At 35.3% G+C, this 18,342-nt stretch overlaps 1 protein-coding gene across 1 annotated transcript in view; it reads left to right on the top strand.

Annotated features, from left to right (window-relative positions):
* Nucleotides 1-18,342, top strand: part of Acss3 (acyl-CoA synthetase short chain family member 3) — a 156,008-nt gene that overhangs the window by 122,451 nt on the left and 15,215 nt on the right. The window contains exons 10-13 of the mRNA XM_050135474.1: nt 2,854-2,949; nt 5,686-5,749; nt 14,981-15,062; nt 17,078-17,200. Of these exons, the coding sequence (XP_049991431.1) occupies nt 2,854-2,949; nt 5,686-5,749; nt 14,981-15,062; nt 17,078-17,200 (365 nt within the window). The remainder of the gene's footprint in view (nt 1-2,853; nt 2,950-5,685; nt 5,750-14,980; nt 15,063-17,077; nt 17,201-18,342) is intronic.

Genomic DNA, 18,342 nt, shown 5'->3' with positions numbered 1-18,342 from the left:
GATGGGTGGTCCTTGGACTTCCCACAGGGCAGAGAACCCTGATTGCTTTTTGGGCTGACGAGGGAGGGGGATTTGATTGGGGGAAGGGGAGGGAAAGGGGAGGCAGCGGTGGGGAAGAGACAGAAATCTTTAATAAATAAATAAATAAATTTTAAAAAAGGAAAAATGTCTACATCTAACCCACACAGTTTTCAGAAGATAACAAGTCCTCTGCATATATATTATAGCTATTACCTTTTTATATTTATGAGACTCCTAACTGTGAGTTAGGAGGTCTCTGACTCTTTGTCCTGCCCTTGGGACTCTATTTTTCCTGTTGGTTGCCATGTCTACCATCAACTTGATTTTTTTTTTGCTTCAACTTATTATATTTTATTTTGTCAAAAACCTTTTGTAATATTTTCAATGATGTGTTCCACTTTTATGTGCAGTTACATAAAAGCTGCACCAATGGATAGTCCTTGCATTCTTCAGTCTCTGGCCTTCTGATTTCTAAATGGGTCTCATCACAGAAATTAATCTAGTAACATGCGGAGCATTTCACTTCTTACTCTCCATATCTTTGTAGCAATTTCTTGAAATGTCGTTTCCAATTCTCTTGCTGAAAAATAATTTTCTGGTTTATTTAATACAGCTATTTCCTAATCAGAATGTGACATCTGGATTTCCTGGTTCCCCAGATAACAGCTAGGGAGTTAATTATAGCATCAGTAGCATGAAGCAGATGCTGTCAGAAGATCTTCAGAGGGGAGCTTAGGGGTTGCATTTAAGGACTGGAGCCTGGAGGGTGGGAGGTGGGGCTTTCTCTAGCTAGAAATCTGCTTTGCATTGGGACAGCTTGATCTACAGTGGGTTCATTAGGATGGGTTTACACCTGTGAGCTTGATGTTATGGTAGGAGGATAAGTTGTTGCATCTCAAGATATTCATAGTTACAAGGACAGAAATCTACTAGAGAATAAATAGTGTGTTTTGAACCCCTTGCTCCTGTCTAAGTCTCCTTATTACCCTGACAGTCCTAATCACTGCCTTTTGCTGGATCCTATCCTATGCCTGTCATTAGCAATAGTTCTTTTACTAATCCTCCAAATGAATAGAAAATTTAGCTAAATAGTATATTTGAATTACTAATGTTCAAAGCACAAACTTCCTCTAATTTAAGTGACCAAATGGATTATCTTTTTTTCAGCATCCTTACTCTTCTGAGTAAAATTAGTTATATAGAAAATATGCTTTCTATAGCATAATAATAGTAATAATAATAATTATAATAACAACAACATACCAAGACAGATGAAAGTTGAAAGAGTATGAATAGAAAATAACGTAAGCATCTTAAATGCATGTTATCTTCTCATGCAGAGCAGGCTGATGATTTCTTACTAATCCTTTTTTGAATTTTCATTTAAGGAAAGTTTTTTTCTTCTATCTTCTTCGACACCTCTTTTCCACGTGAAGTGGGAAGACCAGAGTGCTGACATTGCTAATAAGATTCCACAGTAAGCCAGGCTCCCTGTTACATGCCTTTAGTGCAAAAGGCCAAGTAGGCAAAGACAGTAGGACATCTGTGAGTTCGAGACCAGCCTGGTCTTCATCGACAAAGAGAGTTCAAGGCCAGCTAAGACAGCATACTGAAACTATCTTTAAAAAAATCTTATATCATTATGGTGCCAATTACACTTTATTTGTTTTGTTATTTGGTTTGGGATTGTTTGTTAGTATTTTAGGAAGCAAGTACTACGCTGTGGTAGGCACTAGAGACAGCTGGCCCTTGTTTTGGATTCCAAATGTGTCTGTTAACAAGCTACACAGGTCTTACCTTGCTGAAACATCTAGAGAGTTTGAACTCCAATTAATTAGAGTGGCCATCTTGAAAAAATTTGACAGCAAATACATTTTCAGTTAGATTAATTGGAGCAGCTGAAGTGCCAGTGGAGGCACAGAAGCCCCCAGGAAGGTCTTTTCCCTTCTCTACCATGTGCCAGTGTCCTGGTAAGTTGTGTTTGTGTACAGCACAGGACACTGTTTCACATGCTCCCTTCTTTAAGCATGTAAGCCTGCAAGGGTATTCTATCTCGCACATCAGTTATGAACAGTAATTGAGGTGACTATGTCTTTAAAACTATGAGGGAGAAAACACTGTTAGTCTATCCAATAATGTACATTTCTTTTTTGCATTGATTGCATGGTTGGGGAAATAAAAATAAGATGATTATTTCATGGATACAAAATGCCATTTTTTTTTTAAAAAAAAATGAGATTCCGTGAGTACTCTCAAGCCTCAGAAACTCTACTTCTTGTTACCGACTATCAAATAGAAGGGGCACATGCTTAGTAGCTTAAACCTTAGACCCATGGTTCTCAACTTTCCTAATGCTTTGACCCCTTTAATACATTTCCGCACCTCAAGATGCAGGTTCTTGAGACAAAAAGCTAAACCTGCTAGAAGTACAGCACACAAATAAGCTTTATATTGAACAACATAACTTTAGATGACTTTAGGAGGAATATCCTTTCCAGTGCTCTTTTATCTTTTAGCCTTTATTGCAAAGCCTTCAAGCTTATGTACTTTTCTATTCTTCTATCTCCTGTCCTATTACTAACCCCACAACCCTCTTCCTTGTCTTAGAAGAAATGCACCATATGAATTACTCTAAGTATATAATCTAGTTTTAAAACTGAATGCACCAAATATTGTTGCTTTCCTTACTTAATAATGTATTTGGTAGTTCTCTGATTTTTATTGTTGGTATAAGGATATGTGAACAGGTCCAGTATTAAAGAAACTGCACAAGTACTAAAGAAATGTAACTCAATGCTGAAGTGACGTAATAAGCCATGCCTTTCCCCACAGAGACTGGATCCCCAATAACAGCGTCATGTATTGGACTGGGTAACTCCAAAACACCTCCACCAGGGCAAGCAGGAAAGTGTGTTCCAGGATACAATGGTAAGTCATGATGGTAAGTTTGAAATGTGCACTGTGAATTTGATTTTTTTGCCTAGTATATAGAGTACTCGATTTTAAGAATATCATATATTACAAATGAATACCTCAGTTTTTGCTATGACAAAGAATGCTATGTTCTTCTAATGGCTTCCTTTGAAACACTAAAACAGTCAAGTAAATATCACTTGAAGAGTCTTTTACATATAGGTTTGACATTATGACATGTGGAGTGCCCAGTATTTACATATATCATTTCATTTTTTGATGATGCATATTATTTTGTCTGTAGATTCATAAGTATTTAAAGATGAATGACTTGAAGAACACAGAAATACTTCACATCTTTGCTATAGTAATATAGTGCTTTAGTTTTTCAAGAACACAGAAATCACCACGGTTTGCTTTATTCCATGTTTCGTTAAAAAAAAAATCAATAGCTTCTTCCATGATGCTTTTGAAGAATGTTGAAAAGGTTTTTGAATCTTCTTGGCTAAAGCTAAATGGAGAGTAAAGGATTTTAAAGAAATATTTTTTTTTTTACTTCGGGATTTATATAGCAATAATATATCCTCCCAATATTGATCTTTTATATTTATAGTAGTGGCCATTTTAGGCAAATAATTTCTATGGGACTTCTCTCCTTAGTTGCAAATTTTTTAACTTTTTCAACATTCAATTTTCATCTTTCTAAATGCTTATTATAATTGTAGGACTTTCTAGTGCTTGCGAATTGTAACAACCAAGCAGTTAGGCAAGAAATGAAATCTCAGCTGTTAGTGTTGCAAACACTTCAGAGAAGCCAGGGAGACCAAATTGATACATATTCAGACATTCACTGTAGAAAAATGGAAATGAGACATCAAGGTTGTATGACATAATCTATATATTATTATGTGTGTGTCTATGTGTAGGTAATATATAAAGGTCTTATATATAATTTACATATGGCACACAATTTTGTTTATTACATTTATGGGGAAAACCTAGTTTTCAGGGACAGTCTGCACTGGCTAGTTTTATTTTAACTTGACACAAGCTAGAGTCATCAGAGAGGAGGGAGCCTCTATTGAGAAAATGCTACCATAAAATCCAGGTGTAGAATATTTTCCTAGTGATCCATTGGGAAGAACCCAGCTCATTGTGGGTGGTGCTATCCATGTTGGAAGTCTTGAGTTCTATAGAAAGCAGGCTTAGCAAGCCGTGGGGAACAAGCCAATAAGCAGCACCCTTCCATGGCCTCTGCATCATCAGCTCCTGCCTCTAGGCTTCTAACCTGCCTGAGTAGCTGACCTCAGTTCCTTTTAGAATGAATTGCTATGGAATTATAAACCTTTTACTGCCCAAGTTGCTTTTTGGTCATGGTGTTTCATCAACACAATAGAAAGCCTGACTAACAGGTTAAATATATGTATATTTTCAGGGCAGATGATTTGGTATTGGAAAACCAGTTTATGTGCTATTCTTTGGGGAGGACTATTTCTCCTACTCACAGCTTGCTTAGTTATCTATAGTTTCTTACATTGCATTGAAGCGTCATGAGTGTTCTCTGTCCACTTTAGCTTGTCTATTGCTGTTTCCCTTATTACGGTCATGTTTAGACAGTCATGTTGGACACTTAACTGACGGCAGATATCTGTTTTATAATTCTATAAAGTCTAGACTTCTTTTGCCATGGGAACGTGAAGTCCTGTCTACTGAATCCCTCGACTGAACAGTTGTCACCCTCTTTATTTGATCAGAGAACTGGCTTTGTGTTAAGACGGTTTTAGGGGCTGCCAATTGTGGGAGATGTTGAACACATTTTCCCCTTAGTATTTCTGTTCCAATTTTATACCCAGTTGTAAGAAAGAGTTAAGCTTTGATGTTTCACTTTAATACAGGAACTCCTCGTTGTCTGAAAGCCAGTTGTTTCCAGAGGATGGTTTCAACTGCTCTAGTTGAGGAAGCAGGGACTTAATGGCTGACATATTTTAGGTTCTTTTTATGGTGATACAGAATTTTGAAAGCATAATATAACACATAGAATTATGATAAAGAAGCAAGCTACTTTGGGAAAGGAAAGGAAGTTTTTTTTTTTTTTTTTTTAGGAAATAGACCAGGTGATTAATTTAATCGTGTGTCGGTGTATTCTTGTAGCTGCATAAGGATGACTGCAGTGAATAGAAACTCTACATAAAGAAGCTAGATGAATATAATTCATGTTTATGTTTGATATACTATAATGTAGACACATGATTTGCTAATAAAACACTTTCCATATTTTACATCACAGAAACTATTGGAATGATATTTAGAAATGTAGATTTTCCTAATTTACATCTCACAAATGCATATTTGTTTTTATCGTTTGTGTATTTGGCTGTTTTTGATCTGCATCCTTTAGTTTATTAAAGATAAACATATGTTTAATATTCTTATGTGGACATAATTATAAAAAGAAGTCTATGGGGTTCATATATATGTATGTATATATGTATGTATATATATGTGTGTATTTTAGGAAGGTCCTGAGGAAATTTATTGTCTTGCCACATGTGAAATACATGGCCTTTTGTACTTTTATAAAACATATTTTATCTTACCAATATATCTTCATGGTCTTACAGGAATACAAATAATATTTTGAGCTAGAAACTTTAGGATTGAATTTAGGAAATATGGGAAAATATTTGACTTTTGAGAGTTAGTGTTGTGTTCACAATCATGTTCAGACTTGTGTTCACATTTTTCTTACAGTTATGATTTTGGATGACAACATGCAAAAACTGAAGGCTCGGAGCTTAGGAAATATTGTGGTAAAGTAAGCAAAATTTTTTACCTGCCCACGTAAAAGAAAAACAAACCGGTTATATTCAGGTCAAATTGATCGACTGCATTGGTTTTACAAGTGGTGAAATGTGCTTTGCTTTTGCATGATTCCAGCTCAATTGTAATCTCAAATGGAAGCCCCGTAACATACAACATATTCAAATTAAAATATAAAAATGGCAATTCTTGTTCTTTAAAATAACCCTTTTCTCAATTGACAAGTAATTTATAGATGATAAAATTATCTTGTCTATAGAAAATAGAAAATTAAATCAATGGCCAGTACTGGAAACATGCATACAAGTAACATTATACAAACTGAGCAGGTTATATTTAGGTTATATTGTATATATACAATATATATTGCATATATATTGCATATATATTGTATATATATACCTTTTTATATATATATACAATAACAATGTTTGAAAAATAAGACATGAATTTAAAAGGGAGCAAAGAGACTTATATGGAAGGTTTTAGAAGGAAGAAAGGGAAGGAAGAAATGATGTAATTATATTATAATCTCCAAAGGAAAACACAAAACAGTAAGTAGTTTCTGTGCCCACTTCGCTCAGGAACATCACACTTGTTGTGCAGTGTACAGTCCTGGTGACATATCTAACATCTAGACATCATCTAGACACACCAGATGAGATGGTGCTCCTGTAGGATTTTGGTGTAAACTCCTTCCACCTGCTATTGTCTCTCTAGTGAGTGCAGCACACAGGGGCTTGGGTCATGCTGATACAAGCAACTACTGGTATTCTGCTAGTATTCTAAAGTAGATCATTTCCCAGTATGTATAGATTTTTATATTTGTTACTGTTAAGAGCATCTATGTTGCCAGCTTCTGTGTTCCGTAACTGTATCATTGATTCACGACTTCAGTGTTTACTCATATCTATAAAGAAAATATTACTGAAAAACAGTTCAGTGTTTTGTAGTGATAGTAGATTGTAAATGTCATGTTTTATTCTATTAAGAAGACATGTCCAATATTTTATCTGTATCATTACGGTTGTGAAAATGAGCTTTATGATGCTCACAAATCACCTAAGGGTATATACATTTTTAATTATGTTCATCATTAACCAGCTTGTGATGGAATACAACTGTTCATTTTTTGACAAGTTTATATTGTTGACTCAGGAAAAATTTTTATGGACTACAGTTTACTCTTAATCCTGTCTTAAAAGTAGTTTTATTTTTTCCCCTGACCTTTAAATTTTTTATCTCTATTATGAAACTCAGTTCTTTTATGCTTTTATGGTTAAACATAATGCTGTGTTTGCATCTCTTTGGTTTTATCCTTTTTCTTTTTCAGATCATCTGTGTTGCATTGAATATTTAAGCATATGGAAAATCATGGAATTAAAACATAACATATTATTAAATTCCTGACAACAAAAATATAACAGTTTTTAAAAACATATCCTAATCATCCCATTAACTGGCAAAAATACTGAAATTTTAAGTGAAAATGTTTCAATTTCCATTTATTATAAAATACTATAAAGCATCATGATATAGAATATGAAATGTAGTTGAATAAATTGGTATCCACAAGACCTCTGACATTTAAATAATTGAGACAGGCTGCCTTTGCCTCTAAAATAATTTTCACATCTTATTGATATGTCTGAAACAGTAGACTTCAATAGAATGAGTTGTTATGAGTAAAGAATATCACATGTCAGAGCTAAAACAAGATTTGTCTTAAAACTGATTTTTACTAAATGAATTCTATTACTTGTATTTTCAGATAGTACTTGGTTCTCCTTCTTCCATAAAATACATAAATGCTGTAAATGTATTTCAAAGAGTTATGCAAATATATTTCTTCATGTAGAATTATTTTAATACCATGAAATATAATACATTCCTATAAAAGTTTAAAAAATATAAAGTTTGTTCTTTTAAAACAAGTCCTTTCTCATTAGACTAGATAAGAGTATATTTATTCACCTGTTACTACAGTAACTACATAAGGATTATGGAACCTTTATAGATGTAGTACATCCAAAAAGATGGAACACTTTATAATTGAATATTCTGGCTGTATCCACATTTCTTTAAATCCTATTAAAAACTAAAAATAGGACTACCATATGCCCCAACTATTTCACCTCTTGGCACATGCCCAGAGAACTCTATACCCTATCCTAGAGATAATCGCACACCCATGTTTATTATTTATTATTTCTTTATTTATTTTAACAAAGAACTATAATCAACCTAGACATCTGTCAAAAGTTGAATGGATAATGAAAGTTTTATATATGTAGATATATGTATATAAAGTTCTATACATATGTGTGCATGAATACTATATTTCTAAGAAAAACATCCTATTTCTTGGAATCAGATTNTTACTAACGTATTATATAACAAATTATTATTATATAACAACACTTATTATTATATAGAAACCTATTGAGAGAAAATAGGGAAAGAATTGGGTTTGCTAGAGAAGACGTGAGCCAATTGTGGCTGAATCCTCTCCAAATTTATGGAAATACATTTTTTAACTTTAAAACTCTCTATCAGCATACACCTTTATATAACCAAACTTTAAATGAATCATCTCTATCAAGGGTATTTTTCATGATTTCAATGATAACATTTGAGGCCCTCATAGTTTTATACCATTTAAATGCTCCTCATTCTAATTATGAGTGGCTTTGCCATGCACGAATTGGTAGGTGCACAAATATAGTAGTATTGCTCATGGAGTATAACTTTTGCTTATGACTTCTAGTATTATTTAAGTCCTTGAATTAGAGATTTTGCATAAAACCATTCCATGCTTGAAATGGCACCAATGAGGAATGGTGTCTTCCATCTGCATCAAACAGAACTTTAATATATAGATTCTGAGTACTAGATTTCATTATAAATTATAAAAATGTAATGTGGCAAGATGTGATAGAAATTGATTCTTCCTCTAGTTGATGGTGAAACTATGTATTTAAAAATAAAATATTATAATAGATGAGTAAGGTAGAATAAATGAGAAAAATGGGCACAAAGATGTCTCATTTTTCTCATTAACAAAATAGCTTTGGAAGTTCTTTTTGTTAATAAACTTACTTTCAGACTCATATTTCACTAGTCGTACCAATCAATTTATCAACTGGAAATTATTCCTGTGCTCTGGTGCTTGCTTAACTTGTATGTGTATGGTGATTCTTGATTAGAAATACTGACATGCAGAAAAATCAAACAAAGTTCATACCTTCTGCTCGTCTTAGATTCTGCCATTTGTTGTGTGTCAATTATAGCATTATAGGAGTCATTTTTTGTATGAGTGACTTCATCAGAAAGCATTCGAGTGATGTTCAAACTACTGTGGGTCCTAAGACTAAATACGGAATATTTCTGTGACACCGAATATCTTTTCTGTTTGGTGTCAATAAATTTCATTTAGAGAATTTACGTTGGTCTTAGAAGAGAGAATCCGTGCCCACGTGACTGTTAGAAATCTTTTGATTTTGAAGCATATACTGCAGCCAGTTAATTTGGTGTGTCAGTTATGGCGTGCGAGTTGCTATGAATACAAAATGCTCATGGATTTTAGAAGATGCTCCTGTAATTGCATCCAGAAATCTAATGGGCAGAAGTAAAACTGTGAGTCCGTAATTTTCAGGCAACATGGAACAGCACATTTAAAGATTTTAACTGCAATTGCCTTCCTTCAAAACATGGTGCTCACAGTTATTAAAACCATTGGTCTCTGACTCTTCCTCTCTCAGGGGTATACATTTTGTTCTGACCAGGTTCATTGCTGCTATGGGAGCATGTCTTTTCTACTTCCTGCTCTGTTCCTCTGACCTTGTCTTGGGGCAGTGATAGCATGGCAGAGACTGTGTGGAATTGTCCAAATGGCGTTTACTTCCCCGCCAGTCAATTTCTCATTCTGTAGATACTGAGCTTCTGACTTTAATGTTTGTTCGTATGGTGACAGATTCACAGCAGTTATTCATGTAGCATGCTCCCATCCTGGGAAACCACCAGGAGAGCTTCCTTTGGGGTGTATCCTTTGACTGAACACAAATATGACACAGGGTTATCATCCTGCTCTCTTCTAAATCGTTGGTCGTGGTTTTAGTGTGATCTTTTCTTGGCCCTGTGATAATGCTGCCAGGGAGATGAAGAGATCAGCATCTTCTTTAATTTTGACATGAAACAAAAAGTAGCATTAGTAATAACACAGCCAGGACCCACTCAGTCTTGGTTCATACAGAGAGCAGGGAAGGTTTTAGGCTTTGCCTTCTAGGAATAAAGAGTAACCTCATATTCAAATCCCAAGAAACTCCTCACTGTAGGCACTCCCAAGAGGACAAAGGTAGTGTTTCATTCCAGAATTCTGCAGGAAAAAAAAAATGCTTCATTTCTGAAGCCCAAGGTTTCTGAGTAGAATAGAGAATGACGTTTAGGTTTCAAGAAGATAAGGAAGCATCATGCCATGGGGAACTTTGTATTTCAGATAACTCAGGGCTTGGGTACCATCTTCAGCAAGTGACATCATGGTTTTACGTTTTAGTGACCTCATAACCCTCTGACCTTCTCACACAGAAACCGCTGCTGTCTTGGCTATTTCTTTCCCAATTCAGTATGGCTCTTTGGAAAAGGTGTTACATAAACTGAATCACTATTTTACAATTAGAGAAATAAAAAAAAAATCCAATTCCCTCTGCTTGCAAGAGTTAGTAGAATTTGGAGGAGGAAAATAGACCACAACAAAATTGTTTAAATATTTTCTCACCTCTCTTTCTTTCTAGTGCATTCTTTTTATTTTAACTGTATAATGTATTCATTTTGTAAGACATTTTGTAAGTCAGGAAAATACTCGATTATACCATTATTACAGAGGGAGGAATAGTAATTTATGTAATATTTAAGATAATATTTAAGATATCAATAAGGTCAAACATGTTTGATTGGAATACTGCCTGCAAAAGTTGTCTCTATCTTGTCCGCATATAACCATATAACTAACTTCTGTCTGGATATTTTTTCTCGTCTATTATCTATCTATCTATCTATCTATCTATCTATCTATCTATCTATCATTTCTCTATCTCTCTATCTACCTACCTACCTACCTACCTGCCTACCTACCTACCTACCTACCTATCTTCTTAATTTATGTATTTATCACAAATATTTTCAGTTTGAAACTTTTCTGCTTTTCTCTAATGTTATAATGAGACTTGCCTCAGAGGTCTCTGTTTAGACACAATTTCAATATTCAAAGAAAAGCATCTGAATTTATTGAGATATCACATCTCGTCAGTGAGGATCGGAAAGTATTCCCTTCCTTCATCTTAAAATAGTGTTGGACTTATGAACAATTCAGCTGTTTTCTTCAAGTATTTAATTGACTTGAGCCAACCATTCTTGTCATTTCTATCAATATACATCTTAAGTAGGGATATAAAATTTCATTTTGGAAGCTTCTGGAAATGTAGAGTTCGATTTATTGCTGTAAAATATTTTCCCAAAGTTTCGTGGAGATTTTCACTTTACATTATTTAACTCACTTGTAGAAGTGATATAATATAATTACATATTATAATATAACATAAGTGGAGAAAGCATTGTTAACCATAGACTTCCACCTATTTATATTATTAAACTTTTAGATTTCACTTTACACCAGGATCTCCATGCATCAGAGATCATAGTTTATATTATTGTATTATTAATGCAGGACAGGCAGACTGAGGGACAGCAAGCACTGAGGAAATAGCAAGTGGAGTGCATGAATGAAGGAAATGAAGGTGTGATTTAACACAAGTGTGAATTTGTGAACAGATGTAACAGGTGAATAATTCCCCTGGTGCTCTTTCATTTTTCACACCTCATCTCTCCACAAACTGCTTGCTGCCTTAAGCCATGAAGCAGCATCTCTCTTGATTAAACAGAGTACCAACATTTTCATTTAGTATAAGTGGGATGTGGTGGCACATGCTTTAATCCCAGCAGAATCAGAGGTAGGTGGATATCTTAAATTTGTGGTCACTACCACAAACTTGGTCTGTACATTGAGTTGCAGGCCAGACAGAGCCACCCAGTGAGACTCTGTCTCATGAAAACATTCATGTTTTTTCTCCACACCCTTCTTTTGTTATCTTGCCTCCATGGCCAAAAATGACAATATTAAGATTATTCAAAACATTTTAGTTAAATACTAAGTTTTTTTTTTTTTTTTTACTGAACTTAGACCCATTTTAAAACAACGTTTGTTCTTCTATTGAGCTTGTGGGATACTTAGACAGTATTAGTATTCTCAGACATCCTACCATAGATACTGTGATCTCCTGGTTCTAAGTCATTCTGGCTTGTTGTTGTCTTCCCTCAGTTGTTTTCTTCCTTGTTCATAACTCTACCTTGATCATCCCACTCATCTCTAGGCTTTTTTTTAATATAATTTTTTATTGAAAAAAAATTTCCGCCTCCTCCCCGCCTCCCATTTCCCTCCCCGTCTCCCTTTTCCCCCCTCCTCCCTCTCCTCTCCCCCTCCCCCCACTCCTCTCCCCCTCCCTCTCCAGTCTGAAGGGCAGTCAGGGTTCCCTGCCCTGTGGAAAGTCCAAAGTCCTCCCCGCTCCATCCTGGTCTAGGAAGGTGAACATCCAGACTGGCTAGGCTCCCACAAAGCCAGAACATGAAGTAGGATCAAAACCCAGTGCCATTGTCCTTGGCTTCTCGGCAGCCCTCATTGTCCGCCATATTCAGAGAGTCCGGTTTTATCCCATGCTTTTTCTGCCGCGTGGTGAGCTCACAATAGATCAGCCCCACTGTCTCTGTGGGTGGGTGCACCCCTCGTGGTCCTGACTTCTTTGCTCATATTTTCCCTCCTTCTGCTCCTCCTTGGGACATTGGGAGATCAGTCCGGTGCTCCAGTGTGGGTCTCTGTCTCTATCTCCATCCATCTCCAGATGAAGGTTCTATACATTTACTGAGACACTTATTTCCATGTGGACTTATCTTCAAATGTTTAGACATAGGATTATTATTTGTTTCTTTGTTTTTCTGTGGCATGTATGTATGTGTGTGTATGCTTGTGTGTGTGTGTGATAAGAACTACTGTTTTTCCTGCCTTTATCTTATAAGTGTTTGGACGAAAGACATTAGCCACACTACCTTACCAGACATGGTTTTAATCAACATCATAAATGATGGTTCTACTTTTGAAGATATAAGTTGTGTGGGGAACTCAAACTCCTTATCTCTTTACATCTCAGGTTAAATAAAATATGAGAAAACAGAAATTGTTGGTCCAAAGGGGAGGCTGATACCTAATTTATGATTTTTTTCAGGAATGAGGTTTATTGGAGTAGAAGGGCATCAAGGCCATACATACATCAGACTTCAGGATGAGAGGCAGAGTGTTAGACCTAAACAGTAGGATAGATGTGAAGATATAAAACGACGGAGTCTTAAAAGGAAGAGGGAATTATATTTTGAAACCTGAACAGGAGCTTCATTAGAATAAGAGAGATGGGTGATGTGGGTGTGGGGATTATAGGAACGTTGTACAGATGCTTATGAAACAGAATTTCTGCTTTTGCGTAGATACAATAAGAGAAATGTTTGTTTAACAGTATGTCCCTCAGTGCGCACAGCTCTCATTATGGGGAATATGTGTGTGGAGAGCTGGGTACACATTCCTCTGGACCAACATGCTTTAAGTCTCTGTTTCCTTACACCAGTATGGATGCCAATCATCATTTATTATTCCAGCCTTATTTTCCTTTTTTTCTCATAATGTTATAAAGAAGATGTTTTAAAACTGTCTGTCTGTCCAAAAAGGACACTAAGAGTGTTAGAAGAGGCTCCCTACCGTGAGACACTTTGTTGGAGAAATTGACAGTGACCTCTTCAATGTGAATCCGCTCGGGTTTATTCTCCTTTATTTAACAGATAATCTGCTTCGCCCATTATTGCTGATCCCCTGGCCCTTTGTGGAATCTGATTTTCCACATAATGTCTATTTTGCGTCTGTACTTTTGGCATCTCAATGATGTCCTTAACTTGATTATTGGACGTTGTTATATTAGTGTTATATTTCAGTTTCTAAAATTGACTTTTATTCCTTTTTGCACACCATTAGCATGCTGATTTAAAACAAACCGATAAAGCAAGATTATTTGCATGTCTATTTAGAAAGATCCGTGTAGTAAAGTCATTTGAAAGAGCCTAGGGGGCTTATTGCCTTGGCCTGCTGCCTTTAAACAGATTAAATGCCGAGCACTAATGGTCAGGGCTGCCACCATAGCAGTGAGTCAGCGTTCTGCAGCTTTTGCTGTTGCCTTGCATTTTGGGAGTACTAAGTGCTTTCCCATGCATTTTCTGCAATTACATAATATCTTGAAATATTAGCATATTCCTTTTTTTTAAAAAAAAAAAAGAGAGAAAACTAAAAGTCCTAGTATGAGCAAAGTAGAGTTAACCGTGGGGTGACTGAATTTGGTGGAAAAGGCGGAGTACCAGCAGGGATGCCCACAGAGGTAAAAACAGCTGCTCCCTTTCCTATTAACACTTTCTGATACATGTGGGAATAAAATTCGGTGTTATGTATGACTGATGTTGGGATGACCTTCTGACCCCATTACCCCCGTCTCATCAGTTTGGTACTGAAAACATTGTATGGGCCATACATGCAGTATGGGATTGGTCATATAGAAAAGAAACACAGAACCTTGTATTTTGAATGCTCCATGTTTTCATGAGTTCAGTGGAGTTATAAAATATACAGGGCTCAATGGTTGTGAAAAGAAAGAAGAGCATTCATTGAAAGGCAATTTCAAAGAGGAAGAGGAATAAAAATGATAAAGATAAGGTCATGTACTAAGTACCTAAATGAAAATATTCCATTATGCAGACAAAGGTTAAAACTAATATATTGATACTTTGCAAAAAATATTTTTTACAATAGAAGTGTTTTTCTTAAATAATTCACTTTTCCACTGATATAGTATGCTTATTAGTATTTAGATACTCTGTGAGTGCTGAAAAATTATAATAATTCTTAAATAATTGTATTATTTTATGGTACTATACTTGATTAAACATGATCTTCCCAGCAAATTAATGGTCTGCATTTGAATAAGAAAATTTATTATTTTAGTACAATGTAAAATATTAATATCTATTATTGATTGTTTTTATTATTTTATTCATAGTAATTTTATCTTTCCTGTGTTTGTTTAAGGTTACCATTACCACCTGGGGCTTTTTCGGGACTCTGGAAGAATCAGGAAGCTTTCAAACATTTATACTTTGAGAAATTTCCTGTGAGAACTTTAATATACTTAAATTTTTTTGTGCTTTCTATTTTTGGGGGGGGGCTGGTAATTTAAGCAACATGCTTCTAGGATCATAGATCAAAAAGAACTCTTCAAGTTTATACAAACCAGCCTCCAGGTACAAGGATAACTGTGACCAAGTCAGAATTATCCAGACCAGTCATTTGGATAATTACTGCCATCTCTACACATAGAAAGGTTTCTTTCACTCTTACTAACTATAACTATTAGAGTATTTCAAAATTAAATCCAGTAATATTGGGCTCCAATAATTTTGGACATTTTACTGGACTCCTGTCTACTGACTAAGAACAAGCACCCGCTCAGAGCTGGAAAGTCATTAGGACACCCCACTAGACTTAGTTAATGAATAAAATCTAATGTATTTTCCATACCCTTATCTAGTTTTGACAGGCTTTCTTAATCTTTTATTTTAAAATACCATTTAAAAATAAATAAATTTACACAGTAGAGACCGTATCCATAAAGCCCAGTTTCTCACCCCTGTGACCCAGGTGAGAAAGCTTGGCTTCCCGGGTGTCAGGTTGTCACTCATTTATGTACTGTGCTCATGGCAACACGTTGAGACTACACAGCAGCATCCTGCCCTCACAGTCCTTATTATTTGCCAAGGTACAGCAAAGGAATGATGAGAATTTCATAAAAGCCATGAGTGCGAGTATTTAGCATTCTGACTTTATTGTCTGTGAGTGAAAGATGGATGCTCTACTCAACCAGAAGAATGACAAGGATTAAATAGCTTTCTTTAGGAAAACATCTCAGAGACAGGTGACCTCCACAGCCAAGATTAAACTTTCTCCTTATGGAGTGTGGCAGAAATATTTGTCATTTGACTTGACTCCAGTCAGCCAATTCAGTCTATGTGATGGGCCACAGGTAATTCATCAGAGTACTGATACAATTCATTATCACCTAATGATGGCAAGCCATATGCACATGTGGTTGTAGCGTGATTGCCTTTAAGAGCAGAAGTTTCCTCTGAGCCGCAGTGTATGGTTAAACTGCTTGAGGTACCTTGACACTTGCCTTATTTCCTGACCTCACCCCTTTTGTCATCGACAGGCTTAATAAAAGCATGGGCCAAACAACTTAATCCAGCTCGTGCAAGTCAGAAGAGAAAGGGTTGAGCCTAGAACCAACGTAGCCTGCCCTTCCCTGTTTCTCCAAGTGGCCTCTCATAAATACTGTATGCAGGAAGAATTGCAGTTCCTGAGGGTGTGTGTCTGGACCCGCCCTCCACCATACATCCCATTTTGTCGAGTTTGTTGAATTCTGGTAAAAAGGACTGCAATTACTCATTTCAGAGAGAACCACAGCAAGTATTAGAAAGGTTAACAGATATACAAGTCATTTATTTGAATTTGTTTTAGAGATTAGGCTTAAATACAAGCATCAAATAAATTAGACATATTAAAGACAATAATATGTAATTTTCTTTGTACTTTTTTCTCGATTCTTTTTTTTCTGTTGTGATTTCTAAACAAAGGTCTATTCCTTTTAAATTGGTGAAATATTATGTCATAATGATTATTAAATTTCACTGAGGCCTGAGTTCAGTCCTAATCAAAGTCAGTAAACGAGTGATTTTTTCTATAATTTTTATAGAAAATTTTTGAAATAGATACAACTTGAAATCTTTATTAAAAATTCCATTGGTATACCAAAAATGTACCAGAAATATTTAGCCATCACTTCTCCATTACGGAAAGTATTTGGGTTCACAAATTTTATAGTTCCAAGTTCCCATACGTGACTTGAACATATATAAGGACAGTTTAAATTATTCCTGCTTGTTAATGGAGCAAAAATATCTAAATAGGATTCAAAACCAAAAGCAATTTAACCTCAAAGCTTGTGGAAATAGCCAAGTGCTCATAATAAATCAATTTATGTCCCTTTTTATACTTTAACAAGCGTTGAAAAATGATCATGCTGTTGCCTACCACTGCACACTAACTGAATATATGCATTCTTGCTTTCAGGGATACTATGACACTATGGATGCCGGCTACATGGATGAGGAAGGTTACCTATATGTTATGTCTCGGGTGGATGATGTAATAAATGTTGCAGGCCACAGGATTTCTGCAGGTGCTATTGAAGAGGTACTGATGAACACTGATCTTCTGTACCAAGTATTGTCAATGAGCCGTGATGCACTGATGAAATACTGTTTCCGTCATTTGGAAACTGTCGACGCCTTCGTTTATGAGAAAAGCTAGGTTCTTCTCTCCCTAACCCCTACCTCTCTGGGTCTTTCTGCCTCTTCCACTTGTGTGGATTTTCAATTTATCTGCACTTAACTCTTTCCTTCCTATATGTTTGGTGAGACGTTATAAGCATTTGTACATACTTGCTCCCTGTGCAAATGCCTGTGTACATTTGCTACTTGCTACCAGATGCTTACCCATCTTTAGCATCCTGGTATAGTAATCCTTCATCATCAGGCTTGCTTTTAGCCCTCAAGTGACTTAATTTTTTTTTTGTTTTGCTCTCAGTTCCTGAAATTTTTTAAGTGTAATTTATACAAGCACCCACAAGTGTTTTTTCTTTATTTAATTTTTTAATTAAATCGGGTAACTATTTCATTGTACAATCTGAGTTTTTATATTTATAGAGATTCTTGTATACATCATCAGAAGAAAGAATATAAAGTATTTCACCATTAAATAATTCGAATGAATTATTTAATATCACCTTTATATTCTCACCCTCATAAATCTTGGCAACCTGGATTTTTCTTTGCTACTAAGACTGCATAACATAAAATTTTATATAAGTAACATAAACACAGTATTGCAACCTTTTGGGACTAGAGTCTTTATTCTAATCTAATAAATTGGTGATTTATTGGAGTTTCTTTGAACATCCATGATTTTGGTCCTTTAACATTTTAATGTAGAATTACACTGTTAGATGCCCTGATGCGTTTATGTATCTATTCATCCATTGGATAAATGGGTTGTTCTAATTTTGGACAATTTTCTGAAATAGTATTCTATTGCATGTATTCAATTTCAGGTTTTTTATATATAGTTACAAAACATAGCACAGTGCTTAAAATTTTAGAAAAGTCAAAATATTTACATTTACTAGCAACTACTATTTGTAAACTACTTAAAGAATATACCCTACCTTCAATAGCCATTTCATTGCTATAGGCTGTATACTTACAGTATATTTTCTTGGTAGTATGAGAGTACGTGTGAAACTCTTCCTTTTTCCCGCTGAATAATCTTAGCTTATC

The sequence above is a fragment of the Alexandromys fortis genome, unplaced genomic scaffold (genome assembly GCF_014885135.2).
Source record: "Alexandromys fortis isolate MF-2015 unplaced genomic scaffold, M_Fortis_MF-2015_v1.1 scaffold_24, whole genome shotgun sequence".
NCBI lineage: Eukaryota > Metazoa > Chordata > Mammalia > Rodentia > Cricetidae > Alexandromys > Alexandromys fortis.
Note: the sequence above shows the minus strand (reverse complement) of the source record. Positions and strands in the feature narration are given on the sequence as shown.